This window comes from Canis lupus, chromosome 1, assembly GCF_011100685.1.
Source record: "Canis lupus familiaris isolate Mischka breed German Shepherd chromosome 1, alternate assembly UU_Cfam_GSD_1.0, whole genome shotgun sequence".
In the NCBI taxonomy this organism is placed as follows: domain Eukaryota; kingdom Metazoa; phylum Chordata; class Mammalia; order Carnivora; family Canidae; genus Canis; species Canis lupus.
In genome coordinates this window covers 54,290,999-54,314,066 of record NC_049222.1, presented here as the reverse complement: position 1 = coordinate 54,314,066, position 23,068 = coordinate 54,290,999, and the positions used below count along the sequence as shown (strand labels likewise).

The following is a 23,068-nucleotide window of genomic DNA, read 5'->3' as shown; positions in this document are numbered from 1 at the left end:
TTAACCATATTTATTGTACTCTCAACTTTCGGCTACTAGAAGGGCTGGATGGTTAAGGTAGTATAAAGACATTCCATAAATTTATGAGGAAATCATTTTAAAATATCTTGGACTCCACCTTAACCCATGTTTTAAAATGCTTTTGGGAACAAATAATTGAAATGAGAGTATAATCAGGCAGATGCTGAAGCATACCTTTTCATTACTCATATAAACCTCTTTCCTGATCATTTTTCTTGGGGAAGGGTAGAGACAAATGGTTTTATAGTTAGCACGGATCATCATAATATTGGCACCTTTACTAGTGTTCACTGCCCCCCTTAACGTAATTTTAGTTTTTATTCTTTGCATTAGGCTGGCATCTTCTCAGCTGAGCATGAGAAAAATCATTATTTTCACAAACAGCCCTGTCGTGGTGTGACTTTCTGCCCCTGCTTTTCCCATGCTTCTGGACTCACAACTAGTAATTTCAGTCGTGTGTAAATTGCACTGCCATCTGATGACATTTTGACGTACAACTACACCGCAGACGTGATGGGCACAATCAGAAAGCCTGGCTGACTGAATTATGGGCCAGTGTGTTTCTTCACAAAAGGTCTGGACTAACAAACGTTTGGTGACAATCTTCTCCCTCTTCTGATGTGTCACTAGAGAAGCTCAAGGAGAAGGCAAAGAACCCACAAGAAACACATTCTGCTGGTGCCCCAACACCTGAACACAGGGGTGAGTGACTGAGCCTTTACGTCGGTGTGTTCGTAGTTTAAATCTTTAACTCAACAGTATTTGAGGAGGGAAGGAACAGTGGCCGGTGCCCACTAAGCTGCTGTTAACAGAGGTGAACTCCGTAGGAAGCAGGGAGTCACGTAACCGATGTAATCGATAACCAGTAAACACCTCCGTGACGTGCTCCTTTTCCGTTGTCATGCTTTGTCATTTTTAATTTGTCCAGGAAATGTGTGCCTTCCAGCAAGCGTTTGGAGAAAACAAGGACGGAAACATAGAAAGAAGTTTGATTCCAGGAAAGAGTTAGAGAGACTCTAAAGTTTGCGTTCTGATTTAACCAAGACTCGGAGAACAAGGATTTGATGGTTCCCACCCCGCTTCCCGCGTCCCTGCGGAGACTTATATTCGAATTACGCGCACATTTTCTCGTCATTGGAAAGCCACGGTGATCACCCCAAACGGCAACAGAGGAAACGTAAAGGACAAGGAGAAACATTTTGCGTGTAAAAGAAAGAGCAGCAAACTTTCAGAGGAGAAGCGCGGGCTCCCCAGCCCCGCGGGCAGCCTCCCGAGACCGCCCCCCGCGCGGCCAGGTCCGCAGCACGTGCAAAGTCCCGACGCCCGGGACGTGCCCCGACCACCGAGTCTGCGCCTGTCGGGCGCGTCTGCCGGGAGGCTGATGGAGCCTTCCAGTGTTTCCTTCGTCGGAAAAAATGCGAAGGCGACGGCAAAATACCCACTCGGTAAGGTAAGAGTCACCGGAATCTTTTTCCTGTTTCGCAAATTTAGGGACTGCGACCTAGTGAGAACCAGGGCTGGCGCCCGTTACACGCGCCGCTCGGAGCGCGCCCCGCGATTGCAGAAGCGCCCTGAGCCTTGGCTGGGACAGAGGCGTCGCATCCCGCCCCAGGGCGCCCCACTTGCTCAGTTTGGTGCAAATACAGAAGATGCTCGTTTCCACTATGCGCTGTTTAGATGGGAGCGGGGAAAAGCAGAGACGAGGGAAGAATCCGGCGCACACTTCAAAATACAGACACTTGAGAGCTGGACGGACCGAAGAAACCGTGGAAAGCGAGGAACCGCCCCGGGGCCGCACGCTCGCCGGGCCGAGCCCCGCGTCAGCCCAGCGGCCGCACCGCCGCGCTTTGCGCTCCGGTGACCGCCTTGCCCTTCGTGGGAGCTGGGCTTCGGTGCGCGTGCTCCCGTCCTGGGAAGGTGACCTAGTCGAGGGAGTCTGGACAGCTCGGCCCTCGGCGGGGCAGGGGGGCTGCGCCCCTCAGCCGAACCCTGAGTTGGGCGGTGACCCCGCACCGCGCGCGGGCGGAGATGCGGGCACCTGCGCGCCCGTGCGCTCGGGCGCTCCAACTCCCCAAACTTCTGGCGGCTCCTCGTTCTGAGCGCCCATTGGGCGGCACGTTTCCCTTCAGTTCAGCAGCAACTCGTTTGGATTCCCGGCTGGGAAGGAGGGGGTGTGTCTGTGTTGGTGGGGGCTGTGGTCCTCCAAAAGCCGCAGGTGAGGAGGCGGTCCTCGGGACATTTTTTTTTTTTCTTTTCTGAGCCAGAGTTACTCTTTCATTCTTACCGGGGCAAACCGGCCTGCGCACACGAACTTCCTTTTAAAGTGTGTTTCGCAAAAGGAGTCCTGGGGGATGAATAGGCTTTCTAAAATCTTAGTTTTTTTGGAAACGCTGTGCGTTGATCTAAACTCCAACCAAACGTCCGAGTTTGAACTCCCCTCCCGGGAGCTCTGAGCACAGCTCGGTTGGAGCTGCCGGCCGGCCACCGGGAGGGCTCCCTGGCTCGGGCAAGGGACAGGCCGACGTGGCTTGCCCAGCAGCGCACAGCTGGAGCAGCTGCTGGGCGGCGGATTTAGAACCCGGAACACCAGCCCCAGATGTGACGACGCCCCGCAGAGACGCAGGAGCTCCCCAGCCCCTCCTCCCCCCGCTCCCCGGGCCCGGGAGCCCAGCGTCCGCGGAGGGCGGCCGGGGTTCGGGGGCCTGGCGCTGGGGGCCCAGCGGCGGCGGGGCGCGCTACGTGGGCGCGGACGGCGGCAGCGTGGGGAGCGCCCGCTCCGCCAGTGGGCGTCTTCTGCAGCCGCCGCCGCCGCCTCCTCCCCGGGCAGCGGCACTGCGGCGCTTTTCTCCGCTGCTTTCGAGCAGTCGCCGCGGCTCAGCCGCCGGAGCGCGCACAAACCACGCGGCGCTCGCAGGCAGCGTCTCCGCAGCCCCTTGCCCGGGCCGGGAGCACGCCGATCGCGCGCCAGCCGGCCGCCAGGCGCCGCCGCCGGGGACTCGCGCCCGGCCCCGGGTCCTCCTGCACCCGGAGCGGGACGCGATGTGAAGACTGGGCCGGGAGGGGCGCGGAAGACCGGAGAGGAGGACCAGACCCACGCTCGGGCCGGGCCGGGCCGCGGGGGAGGGCAGGTCCTGCGGGGGCGGAGCCCGCCGAGCCCGGGCCCGCGGCGCGCCCCTCCCGCCGGCGGCCGGCCCCACCGCGGCCCAGGGAGGAGGGCCATGGCCAGCCCCGCAGAGCCGCGCGCTCCCCGCCCCCAGGCCCCCCTGCCAGCGGCCGGGGACGAGCCCGGCTCCGGCCCCGGCCCCGGCAAACTCCGCCCGGAGCCCTGGCGCGGCGCTGCCGGCGGGGGGGGCGCGGTGGGCCCGGGGCCGGCCCCGGAGCGGCCTGGCGGCGGCCCGGCCGAGCGCGCCGCGCCCCCGCCCCCGCCCCGCGCCCGCCCCCCTCGTCCGCAGGCCGCGCCAGCCCCGCGGGGGGCCCGGGCGCCCTGAGTGCGCGCGGCGGCGGCGGCGGCGGCGGCGGCGGCGGCTGGGGCCCGGCCCGCGCTCCCTTCGCGCTCGCCCTCTCCTCCCCTGTCCCCTCCTCCTCTCCATCTTCCTTTTACTTCTGGCCGCCGCCCCCTCCGCCCCCTCCCTCTCTTCTCCCCTCCTCATCTGCCTTTCACCTCCCCGTGCGTCTCCCAGGAAGGGAGGGCGCAGCGGCGGCGGCGGCGGCTGGAGGAGGCGGCGGCGATGCTGGCGGCGGCGGAGGACAAGAGGCAGCTCCCCTGAGCGTCCCTCCCGGCAGTAGTCCCCGCGGCGGCGGCGGCGGCGGCGGCGGGCGGCGGCGGCTCTTCCTCTGCTCCGCGCTCCAGAGCCTGCTGCTCCCGGCCCGCGCCGGGCTCCGGCTCCCGCTCGGCCCGGCCGCCCGCCGCGCGGGCTCCCCCGGCTTCCCGGGCGCGGGCGGGGGCTGCCCCGGCCCCAGCCCAGGCGGCGGCGGCCGAACTCCGCGGCGGCCCCGGGGCGCCGGCTTCGCCCTCGCCGCCGCGTCCCCCCTGCTCTTCGGCTCCGACATGGAAGATGGACCTTCTAATAACGCGAGCTGCTTCCGAAGGCTGACGGAGTGTTTCCTGAGCCCCAGTAAGTGCCGGGCTCCTCGTTCCCCGGGCCCGGGGCGCGCAGAGGGCTTGCGCCCGGGAAACCGGCGCCCGCGGGCTTCGCTCGGGGACGGGGAGGCTGGGGCACCGGGCGGCGCGCGGCGGCGGCGGTCAGCGCGGGGACCTCGGGCTTTCCCAGGCTCCGCGTGCGCGCGGGGAAGGCTGACCCGGGAGCGGGCGGTGGGGACGGGTCCCCGGGTTGCCTGTGGCCGCCTTGCCCGGCCCGCGGTTGCAGTCTCCGCGCTGTGACCCCGGACGCCGGGCTCCTCCGCCCTTAGCCTGGGACCAGGGGGCTGGGGGAGGCGCGCCTCCTTGCGCTTGGGGGTCCTGCCCGCCGGGTCCCCTGGCCGGGCGAGGGCAGGCTCGCGCCCCGGAGCTCCGCGCTCCCAAAGGCGAAGGCATTCGGGGTCCCCCGGGGTCGGGGTCGGTGCCGGGGCCGCAGCCCCCCTCCAGCCCCCCTCCCCCACCGTGACCCTGTTCCAGAGCGTGGACCAGCGGAGTGGAACGGGGGCACCTCCGCCAAGAGTCCACTTTCTCTAGAGCCCGGGGTGTAGCCGGTGCTTGGGCGGGTAAAGGGAAGGACAATGGGGCGTGAGGGTGCGAGAGGAAGGCGCCGCGGGTTCGGACCCCCGGGCAGACTCAGGGCCGCCCCGCCTCCCCAGCCCCGGGTGCGGGGCCGAGAGCGCGCGGGAGCAGGGGCGGTAGAAGGCGTGTCGCGGGGGAGGGGGGGCAAGGCTGAGGCGAACAGTCAAGGCAGAGGTTTGCTAGAAGGCAGGAGGCGGGAGATGTTAAGGGAAGAGGCACCCGGCGCGCCGAAGAGGGGATCGCCGTTGTTGTGGATGGAGGGCGAGCAAGGTGAGGACCGGAGACCCGGGGCGGGGGGCGGCGGAGGTCGCAGCGGCCGGGCACCCGGCGACTCCGGCGGCGGCCGGCTTGGGCACGCGTCTTCCCGGCCCCGAGCGCGGGGCCCGGGCGCCGCCGTCCACCGCGTGCGCACCCGAGCCTTTGTCTGCTGCTCGCTAGGGAACCGCGCTTCCGCGGCGCCTTCTCCTGGCCGCCTCTCCAGGGTCGCGTTTTGGCTTCCTGCCCCCATCTGCCGCTCACTGCCCAGCCCCGGCCCCTCGTCGCCTCTGGGCACTTGGGGTCCAGCCCTGCCTCGCTGCTGGCGCTTGTCTCGGCAGCACTGCCCGCCTGGGAGCCCGGGGGAGGGGCAGCCCCCGGGCCTGCGAGCGGGTCCTGCCCGGGCCCTACAGCCCCCAGCGATCCCGCCTCCCGGGCGCGGGGATCCACCGGGCCGCGTGGGTCGGCGGCCTCCCGCACCGCGCGCACCGGGCTGTCCGGGGCTGACTCTGCCCCTACTTGGCGGTGGACCTGGTAGGACCGCGGGGCGTGGGCCCTGGACTCCCCGCCGACCCCTCCGTCCTGTAGGCTCCCAGGTGGGGGGGGGGGGGGGAGTCTGTGGGTGTTGGCTGATTCTTAGATGCTGCAGTTGGGGAAGGATGTGGCCTGGGCACGAGGGGTGGCTCGCCTGCTGCCCTTAGATGTGGACATTTTTACTTACTGAAGTGGACTCAGATTTGCCACGAATTGAAGGCGGAGCGAGAACATGGAGCTCCCAAGGAGTTGTGAAGTGTGTTGGTTAGACCTTGGGCCTAGAGCTGGGGTCCCTGTCTGTCCCCTTGCATGCCCATTTGTGCATTCTACGCAAACATCTACATTCCACGTTTGGCAGCTAGGTTGTGTGTGTAGGGAGGGAGGGGAGCCACGCCTTGCATGGGATGGGCACTATTTTGGGGAGAGGGCAGTGGTAAGGAGACAAGGGTGTGGACATTTGGGTGGAACTGAGTTTCCTAAAATGATGAGGTTTCTGTTTGTATGTTGGTGTTACTGGGGTTTGTTAGTTTGGGGTGGGGGCCCCTGGCTAGGGATCTTGTGGGACAGGATAAAGATGAATAGTCTGGGTTGAATGAGGCTGAACTGAGGGGCACCCAGCAAGGGACCCTCCTTTGGAAGGACAGAAGACCTAGGACCTAGAGAGAAAGCCATCAGAAGGAACTCAATCTGCAGAAAGTTCTGACTGGGAAAAGCCCAGTGATAAACACACTCAAGAATTGCGGGATTCTTGAGTCCCACCAACTCCCCACTAACTGAGCAAGGCTGGGGTTTGAATAGGAGCAAGTGATAAAGCCCAGTGATAAACACACTCAAGAATTGCGGGATTCTTGAGTCCCACCCACCCCCCACCAACTGAGCAAGGCTGGGGTTTGAATAGGAGCAAGAGGTTATGAGGTCTCCTTTGGGACATTATTAAGGTACTAAGTATGAAAGTCCTCTTAAGCACAACCTGTTGTTAGGCAAAGCTGAGAAGAGGCTGGCTGGCTGCTCAGAGGACAGTAGCCAGTTTCTGCTCTGACATTTTTGGGGTCTTTGTTTCTGTCTGGCTACATGATAAGCCACATCTGTCTGAATTGCAGAAGTACCAGAATCTTGGCCAACATTTTTTATATTGGTCAGTAAAAATGAACCTTTTTGAAAAAAAAAAATCTGTATTCTGTAAGAATAAAAATACCCAAATGTATAAAGATGTGTCTTAATTGTTGTGTCTTTATTCCCGTTTTTACCTTTCCGTTTGGTCTCTTCTGGATCTAGCCATCCAGTTGTCACACAAAGGCTATTGTGTCCAGTTATTGTTTCTAGGAGCACAGGTTTTATTTTTATCATCATCAAAAAGCAAATCATGGATTGGAAGTTTGGTATCCTGCTTCCATTCCTGTCCTTTTGGTTTTGCATTTTTGTTCACACTGATTCACTGGTTTGCTCAGTAATGCACGGAGCAAACACTTACTAAAAGCTACTGCCAGTTGCCAGGTGTTGCTCTGGTCTGGCCGTGGCCCAAGGGGAGTCCACCAACCAGCAGGAGAGAGCCTCCGGGAAGCAGGCTTAGCATCGATGCCCAGGACCCAGGGCTAGTAGGTCCAGGCCATACCTGATGCCCCTTCGTCTGCCATCTACCTTTAAATGATGATCTTTGACCTCGTCCTCAGGCTCAGGGCTTCAGCACATCACTGCTTCAGAAGTTGCTGATTGGAATAGAAAATAATCTCTGCACTTGGAGAACCCAGATCCACCGAGAGGGAATGGAGAAGTCCACTTTGCAGCAGAGTGTGTGTGCGTGTGTGTATGTGCACATCCGTTCATGCGTGTGTGTGCCCGTGCATGCAGAGCAAAGTCAAAAAGCCATGCTGTGATAGACCAGTAGAAGCTGCAGTTTTCTGGAAACAATGACTCACCTTGTCTGCACTTGGTGCTGTGTGGAAAGTGCAGGAGAGGTATCCCTGCGAAGAAAGACTGAGAATACTGCCTTCGGGACACTGGGCAGTCAGAACAACTCTCCTTCCCTCTCTCCCTCACCAGGGTCCCTGTGTCTGTACAGCTGCCTACTCCGAACAGGGCAGAGCTGTAGAAAAAGGAAACTTCTGGTTGGTCAGGACAGAGGCAACAGGGAAATGACATGGTGGAGATTTGTGAATGCACTCCACAGGCGCTTCTCTGGACTACAGTGTATCTTTCAAATGTTCACAACAGAAAATGTGTATGTTTCCAGGAATTGGAGGTTTTAAATATGCTTGGCATCAACCACTAACCACTGTTGCCCTTTCTTGAGACTTAAGACACTCTGCGGCCAGCACTTGAACAAACGGAGATAAATAGGATTCCTTTTAAGAGCAAATATGTGTCACACACGGAAGCTACACTACACTTCACACGTAGCTGCTTCTTACCGCGGCGTCGGTGAGAGGGAGGTTGCTGAGGGTGTGAGGCCAGAAGCACAGCAACAGAAGTGGAGGTGAGGTCAATTGACAGTGAACCAACCAGTAGTTACTGAGTCCCCTACTCAGTGCAAATTGTTTGAGGTTGACGAAAATCATGATGACTGTGCCTTCAAAGGACCCGAAATATAGATCTGGCTACCTACCAAGATAACCAGCAAGACAGTTGTGGGTTTCCCCTGCCGGGCCTGGGTGCAGGTCATGGTAGACCAGGTATCCGTGTCTGTTTGGCTGGAGTAGTCAGGAGAATTGAAATCTGCAGGCCATGCTGTTTAAACTGGCTGGAACCATTTAGGCGTGTTAATTTAAATTTCACAAAACTCCTTTTTTGGTTTCATAAAATCTACACGAACAAAGATAATCCCTAAAAATCTAAATGAGAGGCAGTGGAAACAGAAGAGAATGTCTTCTCTCCTGATAATCTTTTTTTTTTTTTTTTTAAAAGATTTAATTTATTCATGAGAGACACAGAGACACAGGCAAAGGGAGAAGCAGGCTCCATGCAGGTAACCTGATGTGGGACTCGATCTCAGGTCTCCAGGATCACACCCTGGGCTAAAGGAAGGCTAAAGGCTAAACCGCTGAGCCACCCGGGCTGCCCTCTCTCCTGTTAATCTGATGCCTTACCCTCGGATGATTTTGGACGTAAAACCTTTCCGATCTGTCCCTTAGGAAAAGCAATGCAGCGCAGTAAAATAAGTAAGCCATATAACGTATAACGTGGTGACTGTGGCTAATAATACCGTGTTGCATATTTGAAACTTGCCAAGAATGTGGATCTTTAAAGTCCTTCCTCATCACAAGGAAGAAAAATGTGCTGCACTGGATCATTAAGGAAATGTTAGGATTTGTTTACTATAAAACAGGTTAAACCTGGTGTGGCAACCGTTTCATCAATTAATACGTTGTTAATTTTTGTTTGTTTAAAAACAGCTCACTCGGTCTGTGAAGGAAAGAAAAAATAATTTTCATGAAAAAGGACGATTTCTCCCTTAAAAGGAAAGCTCTTAGCTGTAATCCAAAACATTTTAATTTCCTTTTAAAATGTAAATCAAGCTCCTCCAGCTGATCTAAATTGGTCTAAGGGGGAACTCCACAGTGATAGAGTAGCTCAAGATCTTCCAAAGCAAACAGAAGATGGCTAGCGCTCTGATTTTATTTGTAGCATTTACCACTTTCTGGAATTTTCTTGCTCATTTACTGGCCTGCTTGTTTATTGCCCGTCTTTGCTGTGCAGAAAGCAAGCTTGTTGAGAGCCTGAGGGCAGGAGCTTGTCTTTTTTTGGTTACATCCCTGAGACTGGAAGAGTGGATGACATATGCATTGAAGGTGCCCTAATATTTGTTTTGGAAATTCAAAGGCAGAAAGAAACCAAAAACAACAACACAGTGCTTGTGAAAAAGGAATATAGAAATTGAAGGCCACTCATTGAAAACTGACTTGGCCTCAGCCTCTGTGTTGGGGCGCCAGGACTCCACCAGGTATGAGACAGAGCCCGTGCTCTCAGGAGCGCACAGCTAGCAGGAGAGGCAGGCGGAGCTTGCACACGCAGGCACTGCCTGGCAGAGGCTGTACAGGATGCTTTAGGGACAGGGCACTGAGCACCATCTGATTGGAGGGCCCTGAAAAGATTTCACAGAGTTGCCAGTAGGACTCTTTCCTGGCATGAATGAGGTAGATGGGCATGCTGGCCCCTTGAGGGTTCAGGGGGTTGAGGGCGCCCCCACAGGCTGCTGTGGGAAGTGGGCTAGGTGTGGGGAGGGGTGCTGAGCAGAGAGGATTCTCTTGGGCTAGCACTCGCCATCTCCTGGTTGTCTGTTAGCGTCAACCCCTCTGTAGTACGACACACCGACACACCGGGAGGTAAGGTAGAAAGGCCAGGGTCCACCACCTCCTCTGTGACCACAGGCGGAGGGCTGGTGTGTGGTACAGTAATCGGCCAGGTGAGGACAGGTGGGAGGCTGAACCGAGATGGGGAGCATACACCTGCAGAATAGGGGAGACAGAAGCCATAGGGCGCAGGTGGTATTGACTGAGTGTATCAGGCAAGGGTCACATGGCTCCTTAGTTTCTGGATTGCAAAGGGGTGTGTGTGAGAGTTGGGGGCTGCTGCTGGTGGTGGTGGTGGTGGTGGCTCCTCCTCCAGAGAGTAGTAATAAAAGAGCAGGAAATACTGAGATTGACACCTGTTCTTGGGTCAGCACTGTTATTGCTGTGGGGATTTCTGATTGTGTGGTGCCTGTGCTCTGCAGTGTAGACATGAACCAGTTGAGTATCCAAGGGGAAAAAAAAAAACCCATCAAGTATCAACAGTACCAAGTACCACAAGAGCTACATGGAGTTATAATCGACAGTTGAAGGGATGGCTCCTATAGTTCAGGTGGCCTGTGAGGATCTCTCAGGATCTGGGGAGGTTCCCCTGGGGTTGTGAATGGCCCAGTGCAGAGGGCCCCAGGCAGGGGGAGTCTCTGGTTGGAGCACAGAATGAGGGCTCCTGTTGCTGGAGCGTGGGTGCCGTCCAGGGCCCTGGTGTGGAGTGAGGCCCACTGAGCACAGGAGCCAGCTTGGGGCTTCGTGAGTTGGGGGAAATTGCATGTAACTGCACAAGCAAGGGGCAGCTACTGGAAGGTTTTGAGCTAGAGGGGGTCACGTGCTTTGTGATCTGAGAAGCTCATCCTGGCTGCAGTTCGGTGTGTGAACGTAGGGGCTGTGGTGGAGACGGAGCGAGCACACATGGGCCGCTGCACTGGGCAGGGCAAGAGCCGGGGTGACTGACGTGGAAATGAACCGTGGCTTCAGGAGAGGTGTAGAGGTGGAGAATGCAAGATGTGCAGGTGGATTGGGCGTGAGGATCAAGGGAGGGGGGAGACAAGCAGGGTGCTGAGTTTTCAGTGGGCAGTTGGGCAAGTGGCTGGACCGTGTGAAGGAGCCACCAGGAGTGGGCAGGTGTTGGGCGTCGTGTTTGGCAGCGTTGTCTGCAATGCCTACTGCACAAGGTAGTGGACATGTTAAGAAGGCAGTTGGATGAGGAAAATCTGGTGGTCGGAGGGTGCATCGGTCCAGACTGGAGAACCAGGAGTAACCAGGGTGTTCCCCGGGGCCCGGGGTGGCGCCCCGGTGCATGGGGAGGCTGAGGCACTGATGGAGCAGCGGCTTCCCCCGCAGGGGGTATGCGATGACTAGGTGGCTCTCTGGGTGGCCGCAGAGGGAGTGGGGCTGGAGGTGAGGCTGTGTGACTCCTCTGTAGAGTGGAAACCTGCCGTGAGCACTGGGAGCAGGAGAGACGGAAGACTGGAGTGGAAGGAAGGACCATGGAGAGTCCACGGGAGTAGTGAGCCAGGGACCAGGGGAGATGGAACAGAAGGTGCCCTGCCATCGCAAGGGGGCACCTCAGCGCCGAAGAAGCCCGATGCCCCGGAGATCAAGTAAGTTAGCTGGGCCAGGGAGCCAGGGAGCCAAGGTGCCCTCGGGGCTGGCCGGGGGTCCTGAGCTCCGTGGCAGGGTGGCAGGATGCAGACCCGTTTTCCAGGGGCAGAGAGTCCCCAGAGGGGAGCGCACAGGGCAGTGGTAGTCCTCAGGGCAGAAGGTGAGAATGGCCCCAGGGCTCCTGCGGCTGAGAGGTGAGAGCTGTCTTCTCCCCAGGGGGACTTGAGAACATTACCTGCCCAGGAGGAGTTTGAAGAAAGAGGAGGAGAACAGAGCAAGCCTTTAGAGATGATGGAGAAAGGAAGCCCAGGCACCAGAAGGGGGCCCTCCCCCAGGGAGAGCTGTGGAAGGCCAGTGTGGATGCTGAGGGGCTCAGGTGCAGGGAGGGGTGCTGTAGGAAACTGACCTGGGAGCCCCCAGCACGTGCCCCCCCCCAACCCAGGACAGCCCAGGGCAGCCTCGGGCAGCAGTGAGCAGGGTGGGGGGCTGGCAGTGAACAGGGTTGGGGGGCCAGGCAGTGTGCAGGGTGGGGGCTGGCAGTTTGCAGGTTGGGGCCTGGCAGTGTGCAGGATGGGGGGTGCACAGGTGCAGGAGGAGCAGAGCTAGGCTGCAGGGGGCCCTGCTCAGTGCAGGTGGGTCAGTAACTGCCATGTAGCTGGAGATGGTGCTGCTGAGAGCTGTTTAGAAGGAAAGCCTGGGGACGCCCCCACACACAAGCCCAGGGAGATGCACCACCGCTGGTGCAGAGAGAGCTGCAGGAGTAAACGCACGCGCTCTCTAGGGGCACAAATGCGCTGCACAGGGAAGTGTGGACACTTGGAAGCTCTCAGTACACATCCTGGTGAGAATCGCTGGAGCGGTACCGTGAAGGAGGGAGGTATATGGTGTGCAGTGTGGGAGCTGAGGGAAGGCAAGACTCCCCAGGGATGGGGGGGCCTGGCGGGGGTCAGGGGGGTCTGGTGGCCAGGGCGTCACGCAGAAGAGAGGTGGAAGATAAAGGCCGCGTGCCCTGTGGAGGAAAGCCTGTGGAGTCTTGGTGTGGAGGTTGTCTCCTGTGTGTTGGGGAGGGCTGGACGTGCCCGAGCACGGTGTTTGGTCCTGTAGCAGGTGACTATTCATCTAGCTTCTGGGTTCCAGCTGCTGTCCCAGTCACTGGCAACAGCCATGTCCACACAGACCTCCTGGCCTTCAAGGAGCTGCTGTGTAATGTGGGGTACAGATGAGATCCAGGGCGGTGAGGACACCTTGTAGCAGTGAGTAGTGAAGAGGGACGCATGGGGGAGAGAACACTCTTTAGTGGCATCATGACCTGCAGGACGAAGCTCTCTGTGGTGACCCCCTCCTCCCGCTGTCCCATCTCCCCAGCCCTGCCTGCAGTGCCAAACTGCTTGTGGGTTGAGAGGTTCTGACCCCCGGGTCACCACATCTCCTCCATGGCGGGGTGGGGGAGGGGCGGGGGGGCTTTCCTTCCTGTTGTGGTCACCGCCCTCCTGGAATGCCCTCCTCTCCCTGGGCTCACTCATCATCCCCTCATCTGCATCCCCCAGTGCCTGGTTCCACTTGTGTGTCCCCCTTCCTTCCCATGGGCAGGAAGTGTGTTTTATTCATTTTTTTAACCTCCAGCAATTGCCAAGCAATTAGACAATAAGTCTAATGAATAAGTAAGCGAAGGTGTTCAGGTGGGAGAAGATGATCGAAAGGTTCCCTTAAGAATTTTAGTTTTCCCCAAAGGAAGACAGTAATGAAATAAATCACATGGTTGTTAAGTTTTAGCCTACCTTAGAAACATCATTTGATTCATTTTTTTCCCCATGTAGTCCAAAAACACTATCTGACACCAATGACCAGGGCTTGGGAGTTACTGAGACCCGGAGCCACGGGGTTGCCAAGCTCAGTGTGGAACAAACTCCAGGAGTTGATGGGAAAGAGGGAGATGTGTGTTTAGAGCATTTCAGGTGCCTCTGTTTTATTTCCTGAGGGAGTGATAAAAAGCTCTTTACTTTGACAAAAACATTTTCTACAGCGGCTAAGGGAAAGCCTTGCTTATGAAGGTATTGAAACAGTGCCATGTATGTGGACATCATGAATTATTTATAAAAATGCAAAGGTATTTGGACTTTTAAAAGTTGGTAAGTGCTGTGTAAGAAACAACTTTGCATGAAGAGCAGGTCACTGCTGGAAAAAAGCGTCATGAGTATGTGGAATTCAAATTGAACTTATTCGCACATGATATAATTACGTGTTTCTGCATTATAGTTTTAGCAGCTTCCAAAACAAACATTTAAGATGATATCCACAAAGCTTGATTACTATGGCTTCCTAGATTTGGTAATTTTGCATTTTATCCTGCAGTCAGGATTATATCCATTTTCAGATTTTCTTTTTGTCCCGAGACCAGAAGTTTACTCTTAAAACATTCTTGTCTCATCGGTCACCATGCCTTTTTAGGATAATACTCTTTGTGTCTCATGATTGAACATATCCAATTATTTTAGGGCAGATTAAGGAAAGACCTCGTTATAAAACCTCAACAATTAAAACAAGATGGTTCTGGCATGTGAATAGATAAACCAGTGCAACAGAATAGAAAAGTCCTAAAACAGACCCAGACACATGAAGGAATTTAGAATATTTTAAGTGTCATCGTTTCTAGTAGTAAAAATAGACTAATGAATAAAATGATTTGGAGACCACTAGGAAGTCATGTAGACAAAAACAGGATTAGGTCATACCTCTTACTGTACCTCCAGGAGGAACTCCACAAACAGTTCATATATGTTTTTTTAAGACTTTATTTATTCATGAGAGACAGACAGAGAGAGAGGCAGAGACATAAGCAGAGGGAGAAGCAGGCTCCATGCAAGGAGCCTGATGTGGGACTTGATCCAGGACCCCAGGATCACGACCTGATCAGAAGGCAGATGCTCAACTGAGCCACCCAGGTGTCCCTGGTTCATATGTTTAAATGGTTCTTTTTTAAAAAAAGGAAACATAAAAAGACAAAAAAGTGAGGTGATTCCTTCCTGGCTTTGGAATGGGGAGACCCCTTCAATTGTGACTCAAAATCCAGAAGTAATCAAAGAAAAGATTGTCAGGGGAATCTACAGTAACAGACTGTTTATGGCCTTTAGTACCATAAATGAAGTCCTACGAGATTCCTGGAAAGCTGCTGTGCCCGAGCCCCTTGCCTTTCTGCCCATCACCGTTTGGCTTCCACTGGTGCCTCGAGCTCCGGCAGCACCAGGCTTCTTGTAGTTCTCTGCCATCTGCCCTAGAAGGAAGCAGTGACCGCTCCATCACTGCGTAGGGCTCACTGTCCTGAGACACGGGAGCTCCTAGAAATGGTTAAGGAAAAGAACTTAATAGTGGTCAAAGGAAATGAACAGATTGTTCCTAGAAAATGAAATGAATGGCTATGAAAAAAAATAAAAGAAAGAAAAGGTGTTCAACCTCATTCATGACAAAACAAATGCAATTTAAAATAACACCAAGGTAGCATTTCCACCTGTCAGATTTGCAAAGATGAACAAACTTGCTAACACACCACTGACAAGTCTGTGAATGTACGGCAGGTATTTCCATACATTCCTGCTGGAATGTGTCAGTTGATACAGCCTTTGAAGCAGGTGATTTGGTGGTATCGATCGGTATTAAAAATGCATTTACCCAATGAAGCAATAATTCTCCTCCTGGGATTTATTATTTGGATACACTCACCCATAGGCAGAATGACTTAGCGAGGTATTCAGATTTTGCAGCATCGTTGGAAAGAGAAATCGAAAACCATGCAAAGGTCTATCTTGGCTGAATGAGATTTGCAGCAGTGACACAAATGCCCTGAAGGATCTTCCAGGTATTTAGGTGTGTGAAGGAAGGAAAATGTGGAGCAGTGTGCATGCATTCTTGTGTTAGGAAGGCCGATACAAGTGTATACTTGTATTTGCATGTGGAAACTGGACAGAAGTTCAGGAAAAGCATTGGCCACTCCTGCTCGGTGGCATGGGTGGCCGGGGGGAGCAGGAGTTGTAGAGAGACTGTTAGTATATCCTATTATGTGTGTTGAGTTTTGACTAACATAATTTATTACCTGTTTGAAAATTCAGTTTCCATACAACAATGTACTGAAATGCCATTTAACTATTTGTCTGTCCCCTGTTCGGTGGTTGAGCCACTTTTCCTTGTTATTATGTTTTTTAAAAATATTTTTATTTATTTATTCATGAGAGATGCAGAGAGAGACAGAGAGATAGGCAGAGGGAGAAGCAGGCTCCCTTCGCAGGACTTGATCCCAGGACCTTGGGATCACGACCTGAGCTGAAGGCAGACACCCAACCACTGAGCCACCCAGGCGCCCCTTGTTATTGTGTGTGTGTGTGTGTGTGTGTGTGTGTGTGTATTATCTTCCTGTCGAGATCATAGTTTGATGTTTCTGAGCCTGAGTGCCTCCTCTAGCTCCCACTTACATCTACACAGGATCCCAAAATGTCAAACCATGAATATTACAAAAAAATAAAATAAAATCACGTGCATCAATACCCCTCACCCTTTTCTGTGTCACACATGGACTTGAAGGGGAGGGGAAGGAGACCCACTTCTATTTTAACGTAATTTCTGCCTCCGATACAGTCTGTGGTTCACATTTAAGATATGAAGGATTGTTTAAACCGTTGGAGAGCTGCCCAGCCCGCTTCAGCTGGTAGAAATCACTACATTTTGGCAAGAAACCGAGTGTCTTCCTGTGAAAACGTGGGCTGTACGTTCTAGCACTCCTGCTCTGAATGGAAGCGGAGCCTCCAGTGGTCTTGTCAGCGAGTCCCGTGGGCCCCCGGCGGGTTACTGTGATTTCCTCCAGTGCTGTGGGGACTTGACTTTGCACTTAGGGCAGGGGCGGTAGGCACTTAGGCGCTCACTCATCCCTGGGCAGAGCCTGCGCAGCGCTGGCCGGGCTCTTACCACCCCCCCCAGACCTCTGCCCCCTCTCCCCCGGCTGGGCCTCCGGGGTAGAACTGAACTCCTCATATTTGATCTGTTCCCCGATTTTATTGGGTTTCTTCCTTCCTCCGTGGGTCGGGGACCAGCCCCGCCTATTTTCCTGTGCTCTGCTTTATACCGCTGACATCGTCTTATCATTTAATATTATTTCCTCCTAGTCCCGCCATTGGTTTTATTTTAGCTGCTACTTCCTTCCGAGTTACTGGAGTTTGTGAAAACCCTTTCCTACCCTCGAACGTCAGCCTTGCACGCTGACAAACGTTTTTGACACATATATTCATGCTTCTGAGGTCCTTACCTCACTCACTCACCCCAGGCCTTGGGGACCTTTGGGCCTCTTTCTTGAAGGCACTGTTTTTCTAATTTTTTTTTAAAGATTTTATTTATTTATTCATGAAAGACACACACACACACACACACACACACACACACAGAAAGAGAGAGAGGCAGAGACATAGGCAGAGGGAGAAGCGGGCTCCATGCAGGGAGCCTGACATGGGACTCGATCCTGGGACTCCAGGATCACGCCCTGGGCTGAAGGCAGGCGCTAAACCGCTGAGCCACCGGGGCTGCCCTCTAATTTTTTTTTTAAGATTTTGTTTATTTATTCATGAGAGACACACACAGAGAGAGAGAGGCAGAGACACAGGCAGAGGGAGGAGCAGGCTCCACGCAGGGAGCCCAACATGGGACTTGATCCCAGGACTCCAGGATCACGCTCTGGTCCGAGGCAGGTGCTAAACCGCTGAGCCATCCAGGGATCCCCAAGGCACTGTTTTTTCTGTAGAAGCCTGGGGTGTTCCAGGAAAGCCCTGGAGATGCTTGCTGCCTTCCCCTCGCCCCTCCCCCCACCATCCCCTCTCCCGCCTTAGCATGGGGGATGGGGGATGGAGGTTGGGGGTGAGAGGTTGAGCCCTGCAGATGCCTTAGGGCCTTGTCACTGAGAAAGTGCTTATGTTAAAGTGACTCCTGATTACTATCAATGCTCTGGCTGAAGTAAGTTTCTCAGAAGATTCTGCTATAGCTGTAGAGTTTTGGCACCTTCTGTGTTTCGTAACTGTTCTGTTCTTTTTATCAAATGGGCCATCGTTAGGAAATCTGTCATTTTTTTTTTCTAAGTGATTTTTTTTTAAATTCTTTTTGTTTTGTGTTGGAACATTATAAAGATATCCCAGCCAAATCTGTGAGATCCAGAATTATTATGACTTCTCGTATGTGGGGTGCAGTCTGGTGGGAAGTACCTCGTATTGTTAACACAGTGAGGTAGTCAGAACTGGGTTTGGGGATGTCCTAAAGTTTTTACAGATGCCGTTGCCAGATAGAAATATGCCCCAGAGAGAGCTGTGTGGGGGGAAGAGGTACCAGCAGCTTTCTCTTGTTCATTTTGTTCCTTCTGGATAGAGTGTTGGCTCTCCTCAGTATCCTCGTGCCCTGGGATTGGCAGCTTCTTGGTGAGAAAGCACATCAGACTACCTCCTTGGGGGAAGTAGTATGATGGGTTGAGAAATGGGTATGTGTCTCCCAGGGACACAGGCTCACATGGTGTTTGGTGAGTAACACAGACCTGCATTGGAGCACTTGGTTTGCCAGTCTCAGGATGGCCATGAGCATGACACAAGGTAGGGCTGTCTAGTGTTCACAGTAGTGCCTTGAAAAAGTGCTGAAGCACGTCCATCGTCACTGCCTTGGACTCTGAGGGAGCCCAGGAGACCGTCTTCCCTGAGAGGGTACCATGGCAGCCCCCTAGGGGACCTCTGCAGGTGGCAGGGAGATGAAGTCAAAGGCCACCAAAAGCATCCATTTGGCTGGAAAAGGTGTTTCTTTATAGTTACAGGAAGCACAGCTTCTGGAAACACGGATACCAGGAAATGGCTGGAGTCTTAGTGCAATTCCACTTTCTTGGCAAGGAATTAAAGGACAATGTGTTGAAAATAAAAGGGAAGAATTTTTGGAAAGAGAAAGAAGTAAAAAAAAAAAAAAGTGATTGTCATTAGAATTCTTCCATTTAGGGGAATCTGCTTTTTGAGTGGCTATTATAGGCATTTCCCCATTTATGGATCCTCTGCACCTCCAACAGATGTGACCTCTCTTCTGTCTCTGAATCGTTCACGTCCACTTGGCCTGAGGAAAAAGGAGTGTTTCTCTGGGCCTCCTTACTGAGTGCAGTGGGGTGGGAAAGCCCTGCAGCCCTGCCCCCCACCCCCCACCCCGTGAGCCCTGTGCCTGCTGGCCATGCAGCCCACGTCTCTGGGCCACTGTCCAGAGGACACTAGAGCTCAGATTTGGTTTGTATGTTTAGCTTTTTTCTTTGCAGCTGGTTATTTATTTACTTCAGAATTTTGTAGATTGTTGGCCTGTATTTTTAGCTAACTACATGAGTGGTCTTAGCCCTGTATACGTGTTCCATTTTTCTTTTGTGATTTAATTCCGTCTAACTTGAGGAAGGGTGAGAATGGACCCACTAGCAGTTATCTCCTTGAGAGTGAACTTTGAGTCTACATCTTATTTTATTTTATTTTATTTCATTTTATTTTATTTTATTTTATTTTATAGAAGTTTTTAAGCACTCTACACCCAACGTGGGGCTTAATCTCAGAACAGGGAGACCAGGAGTCACATGCTCTACCTACTGAGCCAGCCAAGCGCCCCCATGAGTCTACATTTAAAAGCCTTTAAAAAACATGCTGCATCTGGTTTGCATTTGTCGGAAACAAAACTATTAGTGAGTTATAATTATTTTAATTTAAAACTTCACAAATAATTTAAGGAATTACACTTTTCTCTGTTACGATATTTTGGAATTCTTTGATACTATATGGTGGATGTCTATCTGTTTTTTTAGAGATTTCATTTATTTTATTTTTTGAGAGAGAGAGAGAGCAAGCTCAAGTAGAGGGGGGGGGAGGGGCAGAGGGAGAGGAAGAAGCAGAGTCCTCGCTGATAAGGGAGCCCGACGGCTGGACCCTGAGCCCAAGCAGATGCTTAACTGATTGAGCCACTCAGGTGCCCCAGACATGTATGATTTTAAAAAATTATTAAATTGGCTTCTGCTTTTCAATAGGTAATAGTTCATAAACATTAAAAGAAATTCCAGACGGACTTCAGCTGTGCCACCATGGTGAGCGCTCCTTCCTCCCGTTCTTCGAAGGAGCACCCAGATGATGGTGAGTGCGTCCTGGTGCCAGCGCTGACAGCCAGTTCTGTCCTTGACATCGCAAGCTTGAGGCTTGTCCTCTGTGTATCTCAGGTGATAGCAGCATGTTCAATGGGAATCACTCACCGAGTGTGTTACACATGAAATGAAGGGTCCCAAGCAGCAGGACGGGGCACTGGAAACAAGGATTTCAGGCTAAACTTGGGCTCTAGTCTCCTCTCTGCCTACTTTCTGGGAACACCAGTTTCCTGCTCTATAAAACGGCTCTCAGTGGATGCTAGTTTCTCTTCAAGAATTTTCCTCCAAAGAAGAAATAGCTGATCTCTTTTAAGTCATAATACTTTGGGATTTTCTTGAATTACAAACATTTTACGTTTGTAATATTTTTGTTTTGACTCTGTATCAAGAACAAGAAGCTCAGCTTAGGTTGTTACTGTAGGAAGACAAAGAAACCATGGAGCAGTTTTCAGAAATCCTGAAAATACTACTTCTGGTTTTTAAAGGGAACTGACCGTGTTCCCTGGCCTGCAGTGAACGTGCTGTGGCTCCGGGCCGCCGCAGAGCTGCTCCCTGGCCGGTGCCCGTCTGGCCCGTTTTCCGGAGAAGACTCCAGCAGGCTCCTATTTTAGGATTTGACCTGCTGCTTAGCTTGCTGGGTGATTTCCCTTCCTTTACTCTCCTAACTTATGTAAGGAGTGGCGTCAAGTGGAAGAACCCGGGGAGTGTGGTCGGCGTGTGTAGCAGCGGTTTGGGGTGGGGATTCACGATGGGCTGAAGTCAGTGAGCTGTTGACGAGCTCTCAGTTGATGACTCCTGTGGGTTTTGCCAGATTCCAGTGTAGTCGCATGTCCCTGAAATCACTCAATCACTCTAAGGTCGACCTCTGGCTCCAGTGCTTCTCGTCATTACTCAGTTTCCCTGAAGAGAAATTTGGAAGAATCCCAGTTTCTTAGTCTGGTTTTTCCTGAAAGCAGAGCTTGAGAAGGGATTCCAGTAGGAGCCGGTGAAGTGAGGGTCACAGTCCAGGCCAACAGAGGGGAGAAGTTGAGTTGTTCACATTGAGGTGTGGGGAGAGAGGGCTTGATCCTGGCAGGGACTCCCTCCCAGGGAGGGTTGGGGGTGGAGGGGGCAGCAGCATCTACCCCTGGCTGCCTCCCTCACTGGGAAGGGCTGTTTTGGGGAGTGCTAGCCCTGCACTTGCTAGCCCTGCACTTCCAGCCCTGCACTCTTCTTGCTGGAAGGGCCCGGCTCAGGGTCTCCTGAAAGTAGTGAGGCTAGCGGAGAAGTATGTACCTGAGTAGCAGGTGGACACCTCAAGTGAGTCTCACCTGGCTAGGGCTAAGCCCCTATTTGCTGGGGCAGAAACCAGAAGTGGCCTGGGATGACGGGACAAGGTGCACCAGAGGCCTTTGTTAATAAGAGTACACTCAGATTAGGTACTATCGGTTGTCCTCATTCCATTTCTAGAGTTGGAGGCATTTGACTTTTTAAAAAGTATTAATTTGTTTAAATTCCAGGATTTTCCTTCAGATCACTCTAATTCCAAACAGTTGTGCTTGTCCTACATTATATACTGTATCTCAAGGTGAAATTATGCTTCTTCAGAGACAAAGCATTTCATCATCAAAGAACAGCTAACTTGTATTCTCGCATGCTATATAGGAAGGCAGGGATGTGGAAAGGGTTTTAGCAAAATACTTGAGAACAGAAAAGGTTTTCTGATTAACACTCAATTAAAGAGAATGTTAAATAAGCCAGATCATTCTATTCAGAGAGCATTCAAATGGCCAAGTTACCACATTTTGATGTTCTTAGTCCTCAGCTTTTAAGTGATTGCTGTAGATATTTTAATACTGCATAGGGAACGTAGCTTTACTTATAAATTTGGCACGGATGAGATTTGGTTTGGTAAAGTATCCTTATTGTTGCATTTTTCTGAATCAGAAGATTATGTACAAAATGGATTAAATTATTAATCAGTGCTATTAATTATTCACCAGTATGGGGAGTGCATAAGCCTCATTATAGAGGGACTACTTTAAAATAAATACTAAATCATATTCTATGAAAATGTCTGTAGGGAACTACTGTGTTAGAACAAGGAAGACTTTCTCTGTAAAAGCCACATAGAGCATATTTCAGACTCTGGACCATACAGTCACTGTTGTGGCTACTCATTTCTGCCCCTGTAGCCGGAGAACACAGACAGCACCTACGTGAATGAGCTTTGTTGTATTTCAGTAAATTTTATTTATAAAAGCTGGCAGTGGACTCAAGTTTGCTGGCCCTTCCTTGTATGAGAAGAATATATTATTTTTGCTGAATACAGACGTCTCCTTTTCGGTCTTCAGAAAGGCACTGTATTCCAATAGAAAGAATATCCTGTCACCGAGGTCATGGTTATAGTTTGGGAACATGGTCACCCACCCCAAACCAGTGTGACTTGCTGGCCCTTTGTTGCTGTTGCCCATTTTGTATGGGGCAGGGCACTCTGCGTCTAGTAATTCCACTTCTGTGGGAAGCTGTAAGAGCAACAATTTCATTCCTTTTTGAATTTTTGGGCTTTCCACCTAGAATTTATATCAGTGGTTTTCATTTTTTTTTTTTTTTTTTTTTTTTTTTAGTATCTTGTAGTCCTAAGTCACTACAAAGAATAAAAGAAATCAAGAGACACACATCTGAATATGCACTCATCTCTGAGAACTGTAGGATGTATGTGGATTTTCTTTTGGCAAAATGCTTTAAATTTTGTATTTATGTTAGGCTCAGAGAGATGATATTGCTGTATCCTTTTTGAGGGATAACTAGATTAATAATGTACACAGAGGTTGATATATAGTGCTCCAAATGGCCAGTTTCTCAAGAAGTCCCTGTCACATGCGTACTTGTATCTTTGCTTTTTTCCTAAAGTGCTTACTAGTGATCCTAGTGAAGATTTGGGTAATGCAGCCTTATTTAGTATTTAGATATGTTAGGAAGATTTTAGCAGGGTTCGAGTACTGAGTGAATAGTATGCCGTATGCATGATGTAGGATCATGTATTATGTCATGTTACAGTGCACCATCATATAGTGATGGTGTGGAGTAATGAATGAATGATGTTGTGGTACATTAAAGGAGGAGAAGCCCAACGGAAAACCACTGGGGCCTCTCTTTATGAGTGTGATGGCCAGGGATAACCTCAACAGGCAGGGTGACTGCGAATGCCCTCTGCTCAGGGGAGATGATGGAAAACTCCAGGTTTATGGGATTTCTCCAAATGAGAATTCTTTAACAGCTCTCTTCAAACTGGAGTGCCCACTTTCAAGAGTATATTGGGCAAGGAGTTCTTGGAGAAATCAATTTCTATATCCTCAATATTCATATCGACCCTTGATATGGCAGGTCTGCTGGTTTGCTCGTCTACTTTCCCTTTCTTCCATGCCCATCTCCCATTTCCAAAAAGCGAAAGGATTCCCTCTTTCCTACCCACAATCTCATGGTGGTTTGTTGTCCCAGAATGTAAACATAGGG

The 23,068-nt window shown here is 52.4% G+C and overlaps 1 protein-coding gene across 1 annotated transcript in view; it reads left to right on the top strand.

Annotated features, from left to right (window-relative positions):
- Positions 1-3,239: 3,239 nt before the first annotated feature.
- PDE10A (phosphodiesterase 10A) overlaps positions 3,240-23,068 on the top strand; it is a 298,525-nt gene continuing 278,696 nt past the window's right edge. Inside the window, 2 exon segments of the mRNA XM_038526520.1 lie at positions 3,240-3,446; positions 3,449-4,136. Coding sequence (XP_038382448.1) covers positions 3,240-3,446; positions 3,449-4,136 — 895 coding nt within the window.